Source organism: Poecile atricapillus, chromosome 13, assembly GCF_030490865.1.
Source record: "Poecile atricapillus isolate bPoeAtr1 chromosome 13, bPoeAtr1.hap1, whole genome shotgun sequence".
NCBI lineage: Eukaryota > Metazoa > Chordata > Aves > Passeriformes > Paridae > Poecile > Poecile atricapillus.
In genome coordinates, this window is record NC_081261.1 from 9,559,197 (window position 1) to 9,575,124 (window position 15,928).

At 42.0% G+C, this 15,928-nt stretch overlaps 1 protein-coding gene across 3 annotated transcripts; it reads right to left on the minus strand.

Annotated features, from left to right (window-relative positions):
- On the minus strand, positions 1 to 12,199 carry C13H5orf24 (chromosome 13 C5orf24 homolog). Of its 3 annotated transcripts, none has more exons than XM_058848779.1 (3): positions 12,062 to 12,199; positions 4,245 to 4,674; positions 1 to 2,274 (listed from the first exon to the last, which is right to left on the minus strand). In XM_058848779.1, exons 2-3 carry the CDS (start codon positions 4,669 to 4,671, stop codon positions 2,192 to 2,194), a joined length of 510 nt encoding a protein of 169 aa, XP_058704762.1. In that variant the 5' UTR covers positions 4,672 to 4,674; positions 12,062 to 12,199; the 3' UTR covers positions 1 to 2,191. The 3 variants fall into 3 exon arrangements, with proteins under 3 accessions (XP_058704762.1, XP_058704763.1, XP_058704761.1); XM_058848780.1 differs by having other exon boundaries at positions 1 to 2,353; XM_058848778.1 differs by lacking the exon at positions 1 to 2,274 and having other exon boundaries at positions 3,222 to 4,674.
- Positions 12,200 to 15,928: the final 3,729 nt, after the last annotated feature.

Sequence of the window (15,928 nt, forward strand, 5' to 3'; positions counted from 1 at the left end):
TTAGGTTTTAAAGTATTAACTTTATTAATAAATATACATCCATATGATGATGTAAGTACAGATCATGAACACTACTCCATTCCCATACACATAATTGCACACGAGTAGCTCAAGTTCATGGACATAAAAACATACACAGTATCTAATCAGGCTTTTTACAGCAGAGAACAGGGTGCTGATACTAGTTATTTAACAGATTACTGTTACCCACAAAGTAAACCTGTGGAAAAGCAAATGATGAAAGACTGAAGGAACAGAAAGTGGTTCAAATTTCAGAATACAGATTCTTCTATTTTGAAAAAAAGTCACAAGGAGAAAGATCTAGTCTCTACTAATGTCATAAATATATTTAGCGGGTTAAAATATATGCATTAAAATAGAGAAGAATAAACTTTTTGTAATCAGAAATGAAGTTTGCAGTTCCAAGTATTTATGATTGTTATCAGCTGTTTTAACTGTCAACTCTAAGGGTAGCATGATTATACTACATATAACAAAGAAAAGCAGAGTCACAGATAATGAAACCATTGCACAAATGACTTCACATTGCTCTGCCTTTTAAAGCTCTTCAAAATGGGGGAGGGAGTTAAATTCTCATCTGAATTACTCAGTGTATTGTAGTTCCAGGTAATTCTCTTCACAGATACATCACTTTTCACTGACAAGGCTTGGCTTTGTCCTGACTAAACATTAAGATCCTTCAGACAAAATGAAAATATACTCATTCAGAAGAGAGATCTTTAATGGCTCTAGTTAATTTGATTACTTTAAACTAAATCCAAGATATAAAGAACATTGCCTTAATGACAAAGCTAAGTGCTGATTTTAAAAATACCATCTTTGATATCAGTCAGCTGCTTCTGATGGTATCTGATTTTTTTCTGCCAAAATATGGTGCTAGCATCTTGAATCTGTCCAGTGCAAGACTTTATAGTAGCAAAATTATTTGGTTTTAAAGTTTAAGTAAATTTAATCAGAAAATGAATACTAGTTACTATATGTATCTTAAACAGTGAACTTTATAGCATCGTTAAGGAATAATAGCAAGCTAATACATTTCATTTATGTATAAATAAGACACTAGAAACTTGATAACTAAAAGAAATTATTAAAACCTAAACTTGACATGTCAGTCTTCTGAACAGTGTTAACACACAACAGTGATCCTAGCTTATGAATAGCTGAATTATGATATATAATATAAAATAAGCAATTTACCTTACAAGTAATGTTTTCATACTATGGGGGGAAAATGCCAGTTTTCCCATTGGTACTAATAAAGTTTAGGTATTAACATGCTGTTTCAGTGTTTTTCATGGAAAGAAAAGTGTTGAAAAAAGCACAATGTATTCTGCAGACTATATATAGGAAGAACAGAAGTATTTGAAAATTCCATTTTCTAGTCGAATCTCCTCTTTTTTTGTCCCCCCACACGGCACCAGTAAACTCTAGTCAGATATAAAATAAAGCAGATTTAGGAAATGCCAGCAATGCATTTCTGGTCTCCTTCCTAAATCCAGGGTGCCAAACAGCACACTGCAGGCTCTCCGAACACTTTTCTATTTGATGCTCATCACTTCACAACTGACAACATTAATTAGTTTTTACTGGGATTATATTTAATCTGATATAATTAATAAACACTGTAATGAACAGAAATTGCTTAGGTGATTTCATTATTTCATCAGCATACTTGAATACAAATTATACTAGCAGAACAGCAATACATCTGCATTATCTCCTGACACACAGCAAAGCACCATTGAGTGGATGCACAAGTGAGGAACGGACAGGAGCAAACAGGATCAACAGGAGGAGGTAAGGAGTGGAGTTTCTCCAAGGTACAGTGGTGACATGCAACACGTTCCTTGCCAGAGAGGTGTGACACTCCTGCAGTTATACATTCAGCTGAAGATGACTGCTTGCCCAGCTGAGTTCAGGAAAGAACTTAAAGCAGTCTTTTGTTGAAAAATTATCTGATTAAAAACAGCCAATACAACACAGATCCTGAGGGTGAATGAACTCACGTTAGCATTTTGCAGGTGTCAGAAGTTATATCTTCTGAGAGAGACTGCTAAATTTCAGACTTGTGAGTTTGTTGAGGAACAGAACGTACAACTGGATTTCAGAGCTTCAGCATGAAGAAACTATTCCTTAGTAGCAATTTAGCTGCCATTAGTTCATCTATCGACTAAGGAGCCATCCAGTATAAGTTGAGGTTCATTGTCTTAGTTGCCAGTGCATACACAGCTCCCCCAAAACAATTCAACACACCTATTGTAAAGTACAGCAAAAGTCCAGCTCAATATGTGTTAGGCATCACTGGAACACCTGAAGGCTTGCTGCTTTTTTCCTGATAAAAAAGGTATGAAACATGACATCTGTTTCTTAAGTTGTCATCACTGAAATCAAGAGGTCTAATCAAAATGACAGCAGGCCAGAATAGCATTTATGTTAACAAAAATGACCATCATCATTACCCATTCAGCACAGGCTCAATTAACTCAAATTTTATCCTTTCCCAAATCTGCAAACTCTACATATTCCCCCTCCCCAGGTATTTCAAGCTACAAATTTATCATAAAGTCATTTTATATGTGAAATGACTTAGATGTAAACTTTCTTCCAAGTTAAAAAAAAAAAGCTTTAGTTTCAGTAAAATTAATTTAGAACAAACAATATGCAACACTGAGGACTGGTTTTTTTTTTCCTTTTGAAGTCTGAATGAAAGTATTTTACACACTCACACTCACACATTCTCCCACACTTAAAAAAAAAATTACACACACCCAGTTGAAAAATGGAACATTTCTTTTGGGAGGAGGGGAGGTTTTAATTTGAGTCAAGAAAAGTATTTATAGTTAACCAACATTTTTTTCTGGCTTGCATGCATAGATAAATTACTCTGTATCTGGGATCTAGCAGTGCAGTAAACTGCATCCTGTTTGCATCAGCTATACAGTTTGCTTTTATAAATCATGAAAATGATCCTTTGGTAGATATATAAGCTTCCATAACTTAAATATAGTATAAATGAGTAACAATGAAATAACTATTTCCAGGAATATCTGGCAAAACTGAGTCTAAAAATTTGGCAACAGTGTCTATTTAAAAAGTTTAATTTGTAAACATTATAGATTATTACTTTAAAAGCTATTAAACTGTCACCATCTAAGCACAGATTTGAAAGGCAAAAGCCAGGGTAAATAGCTATTTACAGATTTAAGAACATACTGTTAATTATTAATCAAGTGCCTAACTAGAATGAACAGTACTTTATTTCTTATAAAATATTTCAAATTTCAGAGAATTATTTGTGGTTTGGTATGTGTACCATTAGGCATTTCAAAATAACCTAGTAGAATCCTGTAGCAGTGTAACTAAAAGAACAGCTCTCACCTAAAGGCAAAGTAATTTGTCTTGCTTTGTAAGGCGCTGTGAAGCTGTAACACACTGTACAAATACTCAGGTTTCTTTAATATCTTCCAAAATATTTTTGGAGCATTAGCTGAAATTCACTTAATGCTACAACTCCAGAAATAAAAGCCACCAGAAATCACTTTAGAAAAAAAGGTTGGGTTTTTTTTTGTTTAAGACTATTTTAAGTCTATCTGAGGTCTGTAGAAAGTCCTGCAGAAGTGGAAAATGTGGCTTGCTACTTTGTTTATCAATTTTTTCTTACCAAGTAAGAATTGGGTAAGTTGCTCATTGTGGGCCAGGCCACATCATGAACCATAAGCCAGCTAATTTCTGTCGTCCTTATTTTGATTATTCAATGCATAGCCACACATCTAGATTTATGAGAAATTGAACTTAAAACTTGGGACATGGACATTACTTAAGTATCAACACCAAGGCATATTGTGTCATTTTAGACTTCCTTATAAATTATGATTTAAAATCAATAGAAGCTTTAAACTAAAAGCTTTTTAAACTAAAGCCTTCCCAACATTCTGTAAAAGTTATTAATTGCACCCCTAGGTTATGGCATTATTGGAATATAATCTAGAAGCTCAGGCTTAAGCAAACGTTACAAGAAAACTGAAGAAACATGCCCAAAATCAGCATAAAGCAGATTAGTAAGGAGTTACTCATTCCCTCCCTTCATTCATTAGGCTGTTTGATTTTGCTGCTAGTTTCACCAGCAGCATGGACTCCTCTGTTATGCACCATAGGGTAAGGAAAAGCCGCACTGCCACAAGTATAATTTAGATTTGCAAGCCGTGATAGAGCTTTAATGCTACCTGGAGGTCTGCCTGGGCTGACTTTGTATCCTGCTGCTTTAGTTGTACCCAAGGGTCTGCCTGGACTTGTCTTAAATCCAGCTGCTTTGGTGGTCCCCAGGGGTCGGCCTGTGCTGGTTCGGTACCCTGCTGATTTCGTGGTCCCTGACGGCCTTCCACGTTTCCCGGAGCGGTTGAGGTTTTTCTTTTTCTTTAGTTCATCTTTTGTCTCTATATTCCTGCCACTTGTGGTCTGCAAGTGGGAGTCGTTCAAGGCATCTTGTCTCTGGCAGGCAATGGGTTTGTGGCTGACTGCGTGGCTGTACTTGCTCTGCTGTGTGGCGTAGAGGTCAAACTGATCCGCAGCCCTCACATTGTCTTCGTTCAGGCAAGAGCTCTTGCCGGTCCCACAGAAAGCTGGATTACTGCTGGCAACAGGGTGCATCATTTTCTACCAAAAACAGGAGAGGGAAATGTGTATCAATATACCATAATTCTGCAGTGTTCCACAAAAGAGAATCTTTCAAAAGCTACCTCTGTTTCATAAATTAGTCCAAACTACTTTGTCTATTTCTAGTAAACAGTATTGATGTCAGTAAATTTCTTTTAAAATTAGTTTTATTAAGCCTTCACTTGAGGTTCTACACAGTAACCTTTACACATAGTTAAAAACGACAGTTTAAAATACGTATTATTCACATAGGTACAACTAGGGAAGAAGTAAAAAAAATGAACAACAGCATTTCAGCAACCAAGACCTACAATATTTGCTCATCTACGGTTCCAAAACCTTCCTAACCACATCTCATCTAAATTTTAGTTGCTCTAGCTCTAAGATTAGTATGTGAGTCAGCTGTAAACCAAAGAAAGATATGACTCCCTTGGTATAGCAGACATAGAAGCCTAAAGTTTTTTTGCTTAAGTGCAGCAAAAGAATAAAGTGCTAATCAGTTTTCTTATTTCACATCACAGTAAATGTCAAAGAAATAAACACATAAGGCATTTGGGCAACACAACGGTGCCATAGTTGGGAAAGCAGAGGGATGAAATGAATTTGTAACAAAGTACAAGATGCTGGATTGCAGAAATGCCTCTGCTGTCCTAGTTAGGAGGGTACGTACAAACTGCTAGCAATGCCAGCACTGAGATATGTTGATATTGTTGGCATTGCCAACAACTCTGGGAAATAAAGCAATCACATCTTCCATTCAACCATACCGGTTCTACAACTTAAATAAGCTGCAAATACTCAAAGTCTAAGACAGTAATATTTAGCCATGCTGAAGGCAAAATAAAGCCAATAAACATGTGGTCCTTCAGAGTATTTCTATGTCTTAGAGCCACACTTAAGACACCAAAAGTGTCTTCCCATGGTAAAATTTCACAAGTAGATAAGGTCTGGAAGATTTATTATCTTTTCCCTACAATCACTCTGGAATATCACCTACAGCAACACAGTTTAAACTCTACTATTGATTACTGAATTTATTTGTCAGTTATGAATGCTTCCTGCCAGCCAGAGAGAAAGCGCACAGCACAGTCTATTTACCCTGGCGTAAATCCCCGTGCTCTTTTCTCCTGATTACAAAGGATACATTCCCCGTTGGAACACTCAATCTACCCTGGCTTGTCAAAGGCACATTACAGTGTGCATTACTCTTGTGCAAATATATGAATATGGGTTTATGTCAAATAGTGAAATTATGATAGTAATACAGTTTAAATATTAGATGTTCTAGCAGAGATAATCCAAGTGCTACAATCCTGGTGATTTGCATGGGGTGCAGTAGAACAAAAGTGAAACCACTGTTATTGCAGCTGTTAACATCCAAACAAAACAACTAAGAATAGTTTGCAAGCCTGCACTTAGCAAAGGGCAAAGGAAATAAGCTCAGGTCAAGAGACCAGACAGACTTTTCTGTGCAGCAATACAAAAGGAAGCTGAAGGTTTTCTACAATTAGCAGTCAAAAAAATGTTACCTTTCTTTAACCCCACTAGAAAAGTGCCTGCAATATCACAAAAAATACCCGAGATTTTTCATTATATGGAACTGCAAACATGAGGGTTCTGTCATGTCCTTTTGCTGCAGTGAGGGTAAAACCCAGCAGCTCTGAAAGGCTGTTCAGCTGTTTGTTGATCCACTACAGACACTTGGAGTGGTGAGCAGCATTCTTGTCTCAGTACTCATTTTAAACACAGGAATATTGGCTTTGGCCCCAAAAAACTTCTCCCAGCTCAACTGCCACAAAGAAGGGTCAGTTGAGCTGCCCAGTATCCAAGGAACACACCAGAGCTGGGAGAAGGCACTGAATAGAAGCAGGGGCTCCTGGTATTTCTCATGAGACCAACCAGGCTCACACTCACTCCTGTGTTACATTCTTATTCTCTGTTCCTTATCCTCATTACATTTGGGGGGAGTTTTCCATCCATCTTTCTGGGGGAGAACCATCAAAAGAACTCCCAGACAGTGAAAATATTCTGCTGTAGCTGACAAATGCTGGAGCTTCATCACCATATGCCTGTGCTTTGTGTCTACTGCAATACCACCGACAAAAACTGACTTCAAACACAAGCCCTGGCTGATGATAATTTACCTTCCATCTGGCAACAACCAGCATCACTGGAATGGATGAACGGAGAAAGACAGTACAAATCAGTGACTGTTTAAAATTTCTTTCTAGAGGAAGCTTAACAAAACCTCCAATCTCAGTGGAAGACTGCCAATAGGATTTTTTTTAATGCATCCCCCCCATTTTTCATCAAACCATGCAAATTTCAAGTAGTAGCCAAGGTTCCTCTTCTCTCTTCTTTAAGACTTCTTTGGAAAAGTTTTAAAAGGAAATCTGTAATCAAGCTTAATTACCCTAACATGGAATCTCCAGCATAATTTTCCTTCATTCACATTACAGTAGGGAATAAAAGAATGTAGAGAGTCTATCTGTAGAGTGGAAGCAGGTTTCTTGGCAGGGAGTTATACAATATAAAAGAGAATTGGTATAAAATGCAAAGCTATGCCAATTTAAAAATTATACTCTAGCTAAATTGTATAGTTAAACATATAGAACTTTGTGTGCAATCATTCTTGAATAAAACCCTCCAAAAAGTTCCAATAAGATAGAACTTTCTTGATTTAAACCTGTAAAAGTATTTGCAACAGTTTACTTAAATCAGTTTTTAAACTGATTTAACTGTCTGCCTGAATATCTCTATATCAACAAACAGTTAAGATGAGGCACTGTAACAAGGAAATTTAGTTGTACTTGAAAAAGATTTGCTGGAAAGTGACTGAGAAGGATTTTCTATACAGATCTTTTAGTGCCTGGTAATTTATATCTATACAAATGCTGGAGAAGGGAGGAGACACTGGATAAGCCGGCTTTGGGAAAAGAGAGGCAGCTTCTCATGCAACAAAGCACGGAAGTTCCACCACTGCTAGAAAGAAACAGGACAATCCAGCTGGGACCCAGAAAGCTTTGCTACAGGGGGATGCCTGGACATGGTCATGACTCCTCCTCATATCCCTAAAATACAGCTTAACATACAGCTCTAGCTCACAGTTGCTAAGGCTCCCGGTATTGTTATGGCCCATCTCTGTCTCCAGCTTTCCTCTTGCAGGAAATTCCCATTCATGACCTGTTTACTACACAGAATTGGAGTTTCAAAGCTACTCAAATCACATTACATAAAAGCATCCTCTTGGGGTGTGATGTGATGCCATCTTTGGCTTTCAAACATCATACTTTGCCTATCATGAGCATGATTTAGCTGCCAGTGTAGATAAGATGAAACCTTTAATAAGCAGAGAAGTTCAAAGCCCCCCAGAACAGGCACTTGCAGTAGTTATGCTGAGTATTGGACCCGAGACCCATTATCTGCATTGAGCAGAATAATCAGTCCCAGCACAAGCAACAGGCAACTGCTCTGCTCTCACCCACCCCAGCCTGTCTTCTGTGGCCTGGTGAGCACCAGAACAGACCTGACTCAGCAAGTGCCTCTGACTTCTACTAAAACACACCTGAATCACAGCAAAACTGCACAAAACTCAAAGTCCATCTATATTACAGCTTTTCAAATAATGAATATCAGGAAGGGTAAACTCCTCACACCAACAGGGACAATTTTGCTTTTAATGAGGGTTAGCATAAAACACCCACTTGTTTTTCTGAGGTTTTTCACCGCTGAGCTTGCAATAGTTTCCACAGTATCGATGGGGCTGTGGGAGGCTGTAGCAGCACATTTTCATCATCATCCAACACATACAAAGTATGTGACTCGCTACTTAACAACACAAGCAGTCACAAGCATCATTTGTGCACAGCTCCCTGAAGGTCACTGCTGCCAGTGAATGCCGCGGGAGTAGAGCACAGGCCCAGCTCTGTTCAGGATCCCTCATAAAGGACATTCTATGCTGAGTTCCACGGCCCTGGGGAGCGTCACAGGGCTCCTTTGCTTTGCAGGGGGGTTGAGCAGCAACAGCAGCAAGAGGAATATTTTCCCTTTCAAGACCACAACAGAAATATGGTGTCTATTCTGTACTTCTCTCTTAGGACAGCATGTGTGAGAAATCCTTTCATCACTCACTGAGAAGAATTAATTCTATCAATTTAAATGTTTTTCACATGTCCCTTTTATTGTCAGCTCCTTTTCTACACATTAACTCTTGCTAAAGCAGGGCCTTACCCAGTTCTTAAAACGCTGTAACTGCTTGCTTTCACAAAGATGCACCTTACCTGGAGTATTCACATAAATGTATATATTTTAAAAATACTAAGTATGAAACTCTATCAGTGGCACAATATACACTGTTAACACCTGAACCTACAATTGAAATCTTATCTACTTGTGAAGCTTGATAACCAGCTTTTCCTCCACTGTGCTTATGAAGCTCATTCCCCAGTTGGTACATAATATGATTTTTCTCACCATCTGACACCAGGTAAAATATATTAAAAACTGCCAAAATACAAGAAGTAATTTTTTTACAGCAGTGACTTGCTAGAGTTAGTACATGACAACACAAGACTGCAAATCAAGAGACAAAGTAATTTTGGAAACAGTTTATTTCTCAATTATTCTTAGAAATGAAGAGTTCCCCAAGCAATGCAACTTTCAAGTATGGTGACCCAGCATCATTTCCGTATATGACAGAAGTTAAGAGTTATTTGGAGCTAAACACCTACCCCCTTCAAATTCCCCTTCCCCAGACGTGCCAGGCAGAGTGGGAGCCTTCCTTCACCAGCATCTGTGCCTCCTGCTCCTCATCACAGAGCTGCAACCTGGGAGCGGTCTCTGTGCCCCCGGGAGTTCAAGTCCTTTGACTCAAACACCCTAGGAGAAACAAAGCTCTCCAAAGCCTAAGCACCAGCTTTGTATTACAGACAAAGCTCAACTGCTCTCACAAAGAGTTGATGTTGGCAAGCACCACTAGGCTAAGTGTCAAGTAAACTGAACTTTAAGGGTTCACTCATTATTTGATTGCAAAAGCAGGCAAACAATTGTTAGGCTTTCTAACCTTAAAAACCAAATAAGCCATATCCAAGGGCAAAGTTTCACTAGATGCGAACATCAGCAAGGATGTCAGCTGACTTCTTCCCATCCCAAAATTAAGATCATATGTGACGATGATGATGAACAGGACACCTTGAAAGGCTTCACAAAAATTAAGGAAGATGGCATCAATGATTTAATTACCTGTGCACCTCCAGTCACATTGACACAATGTCAGTTTGGTTTCGTAATCAACAGAAACCAGTCTGAATCCGCCCTTTTTCTGAACAGGACAATCTTGCCCTTTCCTCTTCTCCCACATTCCCACTCCTTCTGCCAACACTAACTGTTGTGCAAGAGCAGGACAAATCAACAGCAGGGATCTGATCCAGGTGAAAACTAACCCAACAAGAAAGCAAAAGCAATAGCGTGTAGGCATGGGGGCAACAGAGTAACACAAGTCCATATTTCCATTAGCAGAGAGACAGCCCCAGGTCAGCGTAAACCACATTAACCACTGGCTGCCACTGACCCGACTCCCAGGTAACGTTACTTAAAAAAAAACAACAAACAAAACTAGGTCTCAAAAAGATGGTCTTAGAGGACATCAAAGATCTGGATGACAGGCATGACAAGTCCCAAACACAGCACAGGGAATGGAGGTTGGAGAAAAACCCCAGAGCTGGGGATGGAGCAGCAGAGAATCAAGCAGCCATCAGGCTAGACAGACTGGCTTAGGAGAGTACGTAGAAACTGCACCCTCATTATTCTGTGGTTCTGCAATTACCAAACTTCAAGGCAAACCAAATAAGCATATGAATGCTGGAGCAGGTAGAGGTGGATCTTTATAAAGAAAGGATTATTAGTGTTTGTGAATTGTCCATTCACCTCAAGGGGCTATTTCCAAATAAAAAGGAGCAGTCCTTGCCGCAGCCTAGAACAAGGGCTTTGAGGAGCTGGAGATGCTTATTCATCTCCGTGGGTGTTCTTGCCCACCCGCTCTTCTCCCCAGGGCTGCAGTCTCGAACAATAGCTCGAGAGGTAAGAGGTGCTCATTCATCTCAGTGGGTGTTCTCACCTACCCTCTCTCCTTTCCCTAGCCTGCTACCACACAAAAGGACTTTCAAGCTTAAGAGATGGATCAAGCATCTCCCTCCTGACGTGCATTTTCACAGTGTTTCTCTGTGACGGGACCTTGCAGAAGGCTCTGGACACCTGTCCACACCCCAGCAGTGCAAAGGGCTCTGAACACCTGTTCACACACCCAAACACAGCCACGGCAGTGTCCTTGTGACAGACTGCAGAAAGACGAAGTCTACTTGTTGAATCTGTTCAACAATGGCCAATAGAAAAACATGCTGGACTTCTTTTATTTAAGGTTGCATTTAAAAGATGAGGGATGCGGGTACACACACACACACACACACAAAATTCTAAGAGAAACTGGGGCATCTGAAGACTGAAACAGAAATAAATCATAATTTAAGAAATATTTTAACAGAGTGCCACTCCCACCCTTTCATTTTACATAAATAAAAAACACATGGATCAAAATAACTGTTAATCCAGGGAGAACTGCACACAAATTTAAGGCGCAACTATTCACTAATTAATCACCCCCGAAAGACTATGCACAAAACTATCCGTAATTGTCCACGAGAATACACAGCACTGACACGCGTTATGTCAGAACGCAAAGAGGCACAGAAAGGACACAGTGTGGCTCTCCAGGTACCCCTGGATGTGCAGGTGAGCGAAGGCACCCGCTACTTAGGTGTGTCGGTAAATACATCCATGGGCTGTACACACACATCCAGATGCCCCACGCGAATGGGAATACGCTCGAAGTAAACAGCGCTGCACACGCACCAGCCCCACGCACGGAGCTGCGGCTGCTGAAGGGAAGGAACAATTCCCGGCCGCAGGCTGGAGAGCAGGAGGGCCCAGCCCCACCTGGAGCGGCCAAGGGCCGGCTGAGGGGACAAAGGGGCGGCACAGCTCCCTCGGACTCAGCCGGGGACACCGCGGGGGGATGGCCTCGCGTGTCCCGCGTCCCGCGCGGGGGGCACGGACAGGGCCCGGCCCTCGGCCCGGGGCACGGCCGGGCGGGGACAGCGAGGCAGGAGGCGATGGCGCAGCTCCCCTCGCGCGGCCCCGCGGGGCCCGGCCACCGCACCCCGGGGCGAGGAGAGCGCGGGATCACCCTCAGCGGCGGGAAGGGGAGCGGAGGGGGGAGAGGAGAGCCCCGCTCCGCTCCCCTCCCCCGCCGGCCGCGGCTCCATCTTGCCCGCCCGCCGCCTCCCACCGCGCGGAGCAGGGGCCGGGGCCCGCGGGCCCGACCCGCACCTACCTGAGAAGCTCGGGGCGGCGGAGGCGGCGGGCGGAGCGGCCGCCTCCCCACACCGCGCCGGGCGGCTGCAGGGAGGGGACGGGCGCAGGGGAGGGAGCGGCGCTGCGGCGGGCGCGGGCGGCGGGGCGGGCGGGGCGCGCTCCCGAGTGGGGCCGCGCCGCGGGGGCGCGCGCGGGGCGGGGCCGGTGAGGCCCCTCCCGCCGCCGAGGGTCGGGGCCGCGCGGCCGCCGCCATTTTGTGGGGCGGGCGGAAAGAGGTGAGGGTGGTGAGGGCATACACGAACGTTCCGAGTGTTTGAGACACCGTGCATGGCTGCGCACATCCCTGGAAGCCGGTAAATATTACTGGTGCTTTCGTCACTGCCGTTTGGATAGAAGAGTGTGGTGTCTTCTGTGTCAAAAGTGCAGACAGAATCACAGGCTCGCTTAGATTGGAAAAGACCTCAGGGGTCACCGAGTCCAGCCTATGACCAACACTGCCTCACTGAACAGAGCTGAGTGCCACAGCCAGCCTTTACTCAAACACCTCCAGGAGCGGTGACTCCATCACCTCCACTCCACCACATGCTGCAATCCATTTCGGAATAGTCCAGCATCAGGGCTATTGGAACGATGAATTATGTTGGTTCTCCCCGCTGTTGACTCTGCAGTGGGAACAGCTGCAATTTCCCCCGTAGTTCACACGGACATGGACCATCGGTGTCTTACAGCACCAGTGTGGGACTGCTGGTTATGAAATATTTTGCTTTGTTTCATCCATCTGTGTTCTGAAGAGTTCAGTATTGCAGTAGCACTTCCTTATAAACACAACTTCATACCTGCAAACAGGAACAATTGCAGGAATTGCAACTTCAGCTGTTTCCAAAAAGATCCCATAGAAACATGAATTTTAAGTGCCCAGCACATTTCACCATTCAACATTTTGCCCAGTTGGTGGAGGGCTGTGACCAACATTTTTTATTTAATCCACATTTGTTAATGACTGTAACAGACTCCTGCCCTTCATTAGCACCCTTGGTCTGGGGTCTGAATGACCACATTGGTCCTTAAATGACTGACACACAAAAAAGCCTGAAAAATATTGTGTATTATTCAGATGAGGTTTTAGAAAATAAAAGCAAAAAGGACCAGAAAACAAGGATCTGCAGCTTTCACAAATAGTTAATCCTGCTTTTAAAAATACTTTCCTCTCCTGCTGTTGTTTGAGGAGCAGACTGCTGTACTCCAACACTAAGATACTCTATTTCTACAATACTTGGAGCTCTTCAGGCTGAAAATTGCTGTGAAACATCCTGCCAAGATGATAATACATATTTCTTGCCATTTCTTCCTAATGCATGCAGGAATCCTCATTTGCAATATAAGAAAGCAGCAGGGAAAAGCAGCATTTATTTAGCTTAATTTAGCAAATGATTCAGTTTATTTACAAATCTCATCTTTCTGCTGTTCAAACGCCTGTTGGAAATGCCAATGAAAAATAGTTCAATTCAATACATTTTTGGTGTCCTGTTATTTTTCAATATTTTAATCTGGAAGGTGATGAAGTCAGGCTGGGCTCAGCTTCCTGATTTCTGCAAAAATTGTGGTCTTAACAGAACACAGAAGCCATCACACCCTAGAGGAGTGGAAGTGCAATGTGAGGCAATGAAAGGCTCCATCCTGAGCTGTGAAGCTGGAACCCAGCTGTTGTTGAGGCTGTTGCTGGCAGAGCAGAGCAAGATGTAAATGTGTGACCTGGAGCTGGCCATGGCCCTGTGATGGCCAGGTTGGTGTCACTGTCCTGCACCAAACTCCAGGCACACCACACCAGCTGAGCCAACTCCTAATTGTCATCTGGTAGCAATAGGGCCTGGTCCTAGTGTGAAACTGCACTAATAACAACAGGGACCAAACACTGATAAACTGCTCTGCCACTGCCTTCTTTTTCTCAGCTCCAAGGGCCTGAACCACGGGTGTTCTTCCAGTTGTCAACCTGCTTCCTCCTCTTCTTTCCTCTAAAGGACTGACTCATTAGCAGTACAAAATGATTACGTTAATTATCAGTAAGATAAGTGATGCAATGGAATGTTGACCCGTCCCACATCCAAACCACAAAGTGCCATTCTCCTCCTCTGTCACTGGAGATCCCACCAAAGGATCCCCATTTTCAAGGAGAGGATGGGCTGCAAGGCACAAGTTCCTTCTTCTGCCAATGCTGGTCTCCACAGCATGCTGAGCAAACAGGGAGAATTCATTATGGGAACTGCCATGACCTCCTGTCTATTTAACTGTGAATCATTGGAGCTGATAATTTCTACAAATTCACTTCCTTGCTAACATGCACAGGCAGAGGAAATACAGGTTTTAATGAAAATCCTTAATCTTAACTCTGAGTGTAACATTTTACTTGCTTGGCCATTCATTTCAGAAGAGTTGCTATGCGGTATTTATTATTTTGAGAAATGTTTGTGATGATGAACTTCATACTTAGAATGGCCAAAGTATAAAGTAACTTAATCATATGGTCACTTGGCAGTAGGTTATTGATTATTTCTTAGCTCACTAGAACAACTTAGATGTGAGATGTTAATTAATTTACCTCTGCTTATGCTGGTCAGCTTAACAATCTTATATCTCTTAGTTTGACTAAAGAAAAATATTTAAATCTGTTTCAGATGAAAAGTCTCAGAGAAGCAATGTTTGGGTGGCAATCACTCAGACTAATGGTCATTTATTTAAAACCAATTGTTTCCACTGTAGCTAAAATTATGGAAACAAATCTTCCTGCCTAGCATTGTATAAACATTGTACAAAATGTACATTTTGGGACAACTTTGAGTCCAGCTGTGCCCCTTTTATTTTTGCATTTTTAGGTTGCTCTCTGCCTTCACTCCCCCATACAGCCAGCCACAGTTAGCTGGAAGCCAGAATTTGTTCTGCAAACACCCAAGCTCTAAGAATACTAACTTGTTAAAGCTGAGACCATATTTGGAAGAGATCTGGGTCAAGGAAAATAATCAAAGGAAAGTGCATTCCTGGAGCATCATGTGAGGAGGCCAGAGCACGCACACAGGGCCCAGTGCTAATGCTCAGGGACAACCCTCAGTATCTCCCTGCCACTGATGTTCACCCAGAGAACCACCTCACCAGCAAACAGGCAAAGCCAGGCCCATGTAAATGAGCTGTTCAGCAGCACACCATCAGTAGCATCATGACCATCATGACAGGAAGTTAAAAACTAATCCAGACCGGCTGCACAGGCTCCATCCTCACAGCCACAGGTACCTGCCTGTAACCCTGCCACTATTTTGGCTGAAGTAACCACCATTTCTTAAATCTGTAAACATGCCTGAAGGACTGAAACACCAAAGTATTCTCTCACTCCTTGAAATTCCAGCGTTCTTTTTCTTGTTTTAGGAAGATCCCAAATCCATCCTTTGGTGTTTGTTTTATATTTGGCTGCCACAATTACAGAATTTCAGGAAAACTTTGCTTAACCAATTTTTTTTTTTTTTTTCCACTTGGAAGACTCAAGTATGAAAAGCCCCTACAGATGGTACTTTAAGCTTCTGAATATTTTATTTAATTACTAGCCACATGCACATAAACTAAATTGCAGTACTTTAATTGTACAAGTAAAATCTCAAGCAGCCAGCACAGGAACAGCTACAGAACATGCTGGCTGGGATCTACACTCGTTGTCTGGGTTTATGCTTATACCATAAATTCAGCATGCAAAATAGGCCTTAAGCTGCCTGTTTACACAAAAGGTGGGACACAAAAGGTGGCAACCATGTACCATATAGTTCAGGGAGTATAACATTCTGAACTGTGATAGCACACATTTTTTATCTTGCTGTGAATTTTTTTCCCCCCCACACAAAATACT